General features: G+C 32.0%; 1 protein-coding gene across 1 annotated transcript; it reads right to left on the bottom strand.

Moving 5' to 3' along the window:
- Positions 1-778: 778 nt before the first annotated feature.
- On the bottom strand, positions 779-5396 carry Dh44 (corticotropin-releasing diuretic hormone 44). The gene is made up of 3 exons (XM_018547192.1): positions 5220-5396; positions 1633-1956; positions 779-1008 (listed from the first exon to the last, which is right to left on the bottom strand). Exons 1-3 carry the CDS (start codon positions 5394-5396, stop codon positions 979-981), a joined length of 531 nt encoding a protein of 176 aa, XP_018402694.1. The 3' UTR covers positions 779-978.
- Between the last annotated feature and the right edge of the window lie 1546 nt (positions 5397-6942).

Below are 6942 nucleotides of genomic sequence, written 5' to 3' on the forward strand. Positions count from 1 at the left end.
TCTTATCATGTATTATAATAGTCTTTCTTATATAATATTAACAGTATATCTGATCTCCGGATCCTTTTACAGGTTTTTCGATTTCCTTACATTCGTGAATTAGTCTCTTTAGTGCATACTATACAGAAAATAGATTTTCCTCAGAATTATAGACTGCAGGTACACACATATGAGTGCCTCTCGTCCGACGATCGACGCCGATGTACGCGAGAGGCAATAACTATCAATACAACAAGGTATTTGTACATTTATAGTTGGCGAGAGTGAAATTGTAAGTGCAACCGACTAGTGTATTCGTTACATCGTCCTCTAGGAATATCGACAAAAGCGCAATGGAGACGCGAGAATTAAAATACACGCTATAGGATCAGGTGTCAGGTATTCTCTGCGAAAAACAAAAAATATAGCTTAAATGAGATCACAATATATAATACTGCTTCGTTATGCCTTTCTTCGTCTCCGGAGAGAATTGGATGCGGAAGAAGACGGAAGTAAAGCTTTACGCAAAGCTCAGATCTTTGTACGTTTCTTTGGAACGTTATGCGCGCCAGTCGAGCCTGTCGTGCATTGAATCAATCGCATCTCCGAACGATGCACAATCTCGATTCCCATTTCTGCCAGCTTACGTGACACAGGGTTATTACATTGATTTATTATACCTAACTAAAATAAATTAACAAAAATAAATTAAAATTAACGGAGAGTTGAAAAGGGAAGTGAATACTGTGCGAAATGTTTCTCAATTCATTAGAAGGAGAAGGATAGCAGCAGGCCCGCATTTGTTGTCGATTGTAAAATTCAGCAATTTTTAACATTTATATTGCCAGTCACGGCTGGCGGAATTTAGACTGTCTGCTAAACGAAGATAGGCAAGCGGACAGTTAACAAAATAACTTAATGGCGATTGATTAAAAGTCGCATATAGTAAAGTTAAGGATATATCGGTTCTTCTGGAGTTCTTCGCATGCCAAGACGCGATTACAACAGGCGAAGTTCATTAGCTTGTACCTGAAAGATTAAAATTATTACTATATTAATGTGTACAATTTTAATTAAATAAAGTAAGAATTCTTAACACTCAAAATAGCTAATAAAGAAAGCAAGAGTCAAGCGCGGGAATTGATGTGAGAAAAATGTTCTGGTTGTAGAAAAATACAAGCAAAATGGAATATTTGTCATATTAATCAAAATTCTAATTATCAATTAAATTATTATCGCGATCAGAATATTTGATAGATTTGACTGTAGTAGTGTCTAATTTTTGTATCTTTCTGGTTGAATCTACCATGATTCCAATTAATGCCACTAAACTTTTTGCGTAAAATTAATTGTATGTTTCTTTGCTTACTTTCTAAAAAATTATGATTACAATAATGAGGAGTGAATGCATAATGGAAATTATTTAACGCGAATTATTGTCCCAGAACAAATCTCTTATAGGCTTTCTCCAAAACCATTATTTAAACTTAAAAGTCTTAAACCGTAAAAAATTGACCAATCACAATCGAATATCAGAAGAATAATCCACGCTTATAATTGACCAATTTTTTATAGCTTAAAAAACTTAAAAGCTTAAGTATGGCTTATAGAAAAAGCTCATAAGATAAAATAAAAGAAAATGTATTCTCTCACCGTTCGATCGTCTTGCGATTCGTGGAACAAGGGATTGTTTTCTCGGATCCATTCATTCCTGTCGGATGCTACAGACCGTCCGTTATTCTTCGTATCGGATCTCATGATTCTGCCGGCGTTCGATACTGATCTCTTGCCAATACTCTCGAGGAAACGACGATTCTCGTCAACCTGCCGTTGGTCCTGCAATGCCTTTCTGCGAGCCAGCTCAAGCAGGACTCTCTGCCTCAGCACGTCCAAATTATTCACAATCGATAGAGATCCGATCCTCTTGGTGCGCATTACGTCTGACCCAAGATCGTTTTCCGAATTCAACATCTCGTCCTATTCAACGTGACAAACATTGTTGCATTAATCCTTATAATACTAATGGAACGAGGAACATTCTACCGATAAATTGATTGTTCGTAAAGAGATTATCTATTTTTCGTTATCAAAATAAATTATAATCACATGAGAAGACATGTTTTTATTTTATGCGTTATGAATTTGTAGTAGTCTCATCATAGATATTATATTGTTAGTATAATTCTTTGAAAATATATTTAAATAAACACATATTTTGATAAAGAAGATTTTTAAAACCATGTATAAAAATCTGAGAGAATTTTATCCCGTTTTAAATAATACGATCAGATTGTAGTAGGCACAGATTTTTACGAACATTCCATCTTATATTGTTGCGTGAACATCAACTATCTACGACAAAACGTTATCAGCTATTTCATTACATTACTGTAGTTAGATAATAGCGCTGACAAGCTTATGCGTTCTAATTTTATCAAATTTATTGCAAAATCAAATATTTTACGAATTTAATTTTTCAAATCTAATATTTCTCTGTTGAATGTTATATGAAATTTTGAAAAAATTAATTACTAGATATAGTAACATTTATGATGATAAATCACAAAAATTCTGTACATATATACATTAAATTATATAAATATATGTATAGATACGATTAAAATTAAATTTAAATAATTTTTGTAAAAATGTGTATATTATGTATACAATCATATTTGAGAACATTAAGACGTTTAACATTAACATTTCTGGCATTAAATACCTTGATAATTAATTTGACAACTAAAGTTCTGTAACGATGGAGTCATTTTCAATTGTAACAAAGAATGGATTTAAGCGAGATAACATCTTCGTGAATACACAAGTGGTAATTCGAAATTGATGTGCTTCTACGCATAGTTACAATTTACTGTACGACGTCTTTCTGGGATATTCAGGGATGTAGTAGATATTTTTATTTTACCACGCTTTTACGTCGTGCTTTATGCTTCCCCAGTTCATATGAAGACTTTACGGTCGTATATTCTATTATGTGTTTTCGCAACGATTCCTTTAAATTTCTCTCTTCCTTTTTATCACGTAACTCACAGATCGGCTTATGCAATCGTCGCAGTAATTGCAAATTTGCACCATGCATAGGTAGTGGCAGCTAAAAGTGCAATCCCTCGAGCGAAAGCTCGCAAAAGAACTTTCACCTTATACTGCACAATGTACCGAACCGGAAAATGCATATTTACAGAGTCGGACGAAGAGCAAATAATGAATGTACATGAATAATAAAGGTATCTGCCATCACCAGGTCGTCGTTGTTACTTTTACACAGCATGCCTTGGAGCGAATAAAAAATTCTGGAATGCATGCTGCAAATTCTTTTATCTATCGTTTTTGTAATGTTTCAAAGTAGCAAGTGAACCTTTTACCAAAGAATACTACGTATGAGCTGTATTTGTTTACAAAAATGTTTCGAGAAATTTCCCGGTATTAATGTAAAGAAAAACAGCGATTCTGAAAGTCGAAAAATTCTCTTTTAAAATGTCAGACTTTGAGGATAAATGAAAAGAATTGTGTTATATATATATACGAAAGTAACTGAGTAGCATATAATTTATCCATGAATAAAGATAATTTCTTCTGTTATCGCAAGATTGCATTATCGCGTATATAATTTTTTTACGCCTCAGATAGGTTTCTCGAAGATGATCTCGAAAAAGTGACAGATTTATTCTTGTAGATACGAAAAATATTGCGACACATCTTCCTAATAAGAAATATCTACAGTCACGAAACTAATTGTTCGGATAATGTCATTATATCGTCATTATATCGAATAATTTCTTTTACATTTTATGTTAAAAAATTTTTGTTTTTTTTCGGCACGTGATAGGTTCATAAGGTGAGACAAAATATTATTTTATCTAGCTTGTAGTTTTCTAAAATTACTAAATTCACAAAAACTCAAAAAACATAGTAATCTTTCAAAAGTGTAAATTTATAGCTTTAAAATCTTTTTAAATTTAAATTTTGTTCATTTTTAACGAAGCTGTAGCTACTTGAATTTTGAAATGTATAGCGCTACGAATTTTTGTTTCAATTCAATATTTCGGTATTATGTATTCTTATTGTTCAATATTAAGAATAAATATATTCAGTATTTTGAATTTTTATTGGAGCAAAGAATATATGCATGAAGAAAATTACGAATAAAGGAATGCTTTAGAGGCTTGCGTGTCGATCTGTCCGCTTCGTAAGACGGTAGCCGCACAGCTGCACGGGTAATAAAGGAGGCATGCAAATAACACGACGTGGGACCTTCCATGTGCAGAGAAACCAGACAGAGACGTTTTCATTCATGACTCACGCGCTCCTGATTCATCCTTATAACGTAACGTTTACGTCACTTTCTGTCCTTTTCCGATACTAAACCGCGAAGCTCGTCCCTCATATGCCTGCATCCCGTTGCATCCTGTTGCATTCCGTGTTGCATCCCGTCGCGCGTAAGTATGTGTTATACGCGCAGATACCAGTCGATCGTAATGCACACTTAACTATTCAAAATGCAAAGCGCTCGTAAACTAAGCGATCCGATGAAACACGTGTCGACGTTTGTTGCTTGACACAATCGGTATATTTAAAATACGTTATTCTGTTGCGCGGCGAACGCGATTTCCGCACGACTTCTCATGCGCTTAGAACTTATTATTGACAGATTATTAATAATGCTGCCTTATCGCGACGTATCTTTTTTTTCTTCCACTTACATCCTTAAATGTTATGAATTTGCATAGATGCAAATAGGGGAGGATAAGATGATAATTCCGATAAGGAATAAAAATAAATAAAAAAGAATAAAAATTAAAATTAAAAAACAGAAAAATAATAAATAAAAGAAAAGAAAGAAAGAATAATAGAATAAAAATAAATTAATATGATGTTATCAGGCTCTGAACAAAAGTATGACGAATAATTTGAAAGGTTTAATGCCTTTTTATTAATTACAAAATTCCTAGCATTTAATCTAAACAAGAAAAAATGATAAAAAAGTGTTTTTCTTATTCGTGTATAGTATATTTTATTAATTTAAGATGCTTATGTTTCTGTACTGTTGTTTTTATACTTCTCAATTTTCTATGTACTTATAAAACGCATAAGACAGGAGAATGGAAGAGGCGTATAATTCTCATTATTCAGATTAAAGTTATTTTTAGATTGCTTTATTTTTTTGTTTCACAATATTTCTATATACAGATTTATCGTATTATTTTATTCGAGAAAGAACGTACCTCCAATTCTGGTATTCTTTGATCGATCAACAGGAAAATTTTAGGATGCTCGTCTGACACGTCCCTTCTTTCGTATGACGACAGAGGAGCGGAATTTGTGAGTCCGATTATCGTCGTCGACGCCAAGATACCAAGCAGTATCATCGTGCAGGAAGAATGTAAATTACTAACGTTCATCTGAAACACATTATTGAAACGCTTGCAGTTGACGACAAATCGGTAAAGTGTTTATTACCAACAATAAATCAGATTTTGTTGAAAAAAGCCAAAATATCATTACTTTCCTTATTTTTATAATAAGTTCATAACATTCGTTCCTCGAATTAAATTGCATAATGACTTATATTTAGGCTGCACATTTTTTCGCGTCGTGATAGACTTTTATCTCGAGTTTTTGCGCCGCGTTTACGTTGAGATAAGACTTTGAAGAAAAAGTTTGGTACAGATGGACAAATTGCAGATTCTAAACGTAACGCTAGTTTCATCATCTTCAGTTAACTTTATCTACTGTTTATCTTTTTTTTTAATTCTTAGAATTAGAAAAAGATAAAGAGTAAATTAAATTGTGATTAAAATTAGAATCTAATTGTAAGAGTTGCTAGCTGCATAGCTTAAAAACTTCATATGATATTATTTTGTTTTTCTTGATAATTTTTGCACATTAAAATTTATTTATATAAAATAATTAATAATTAAATAGAACGTTTAATTACAAAATAATTAAGATAGAGATGGTCAGTCTTCAGTTTTGCGATTGGCAGTTTTAAAATTTATTTGATTGATAAAGTTAATCGAAGATGATAGTATAGCGACTTATAAAGCCATGAAACCAGGAAGAAAAGAAAATTGTGCGGGTAAACTTATGTCTTTTGCGTAATACTTTTTTTATTTTTTGAAGTCCACCCGATTCAAGGAGCAAGTTCTTTTATTGGCTTTTATTTTCTGCTATTTATCACATGATGATTCACAAGAAGAAGTTATAAGTTCCGGTCGTAGTAACCGATGGCAGGTGAGAAGAACTACTTTGTGCACGAATTGCTTGCTGTGTTAACATCCGGTCGTTCAGTCTCTCTCTCTAACAATAAGTCTCTTCTCTGATCCTTCAATTCGCGTCAAAGCACGCATCCCCAAGAGAGCTATCACCTTACTAAATTACAATTCTAGTACGCAGACATTTCTCACCATGTATAAAGTATCGTCTAGTCGCATTGACGTGTCCGTAGCTTAAACTTTTACAACTTCTATCTTTTTATTATGCCAATAGACAACAATTATTTAACATTAAAAAAAATATATAGAAAAAAGACAAAAGTAAAGAATAAATTAATTTTTTTAGCCATGGTGTAAGATTGAAATTTTATTAGGGCAGAACATTTTATAAGTTAAAAACATTTATGTTCTTTTTAAATATTTATAGATACGATAAATACATAAGACATATTTTTATTATATAAATTTAAAATATCATGTAAAAGAAATATTATATTGTTTTTTTTTTTTTAGTTTCTTTACTTTATGTTTTATGTAACCTTTTTTTCTGTTTTTAAGTTTTTGAGATAATAATAATTTTCAAAATGTATTATTCCTAACAACTACATGAAATTCCTTTATTATTAACTATTTTTTATTAAACAAATTGACGTTAGCGCATTACAAAATAATAAATGTTTTTGTGAAATGTAGACGTTGTCATGGTTGTCCTCGTTGTCGTCATCGTCCAGGT

This window comes from Cyphomyrmex costatus, unplaced genomic scaffold, assembly GCF_001594065.2.
Source record: "Cyphomyrmex costatus isolate MS0001 unplaced genomic scaffold, Ccosl1.0 scaffold61, whole genome shotgun sequence".
In the NCBI taxonomy this organism is placed as follows: domain Eukaryota; kingdom Metazoa; phylum Arthropoda; class Insecta; order Hymenoptera; family Formicidae; genus Cyphomyrmex; species Cyphomyrmex costatus.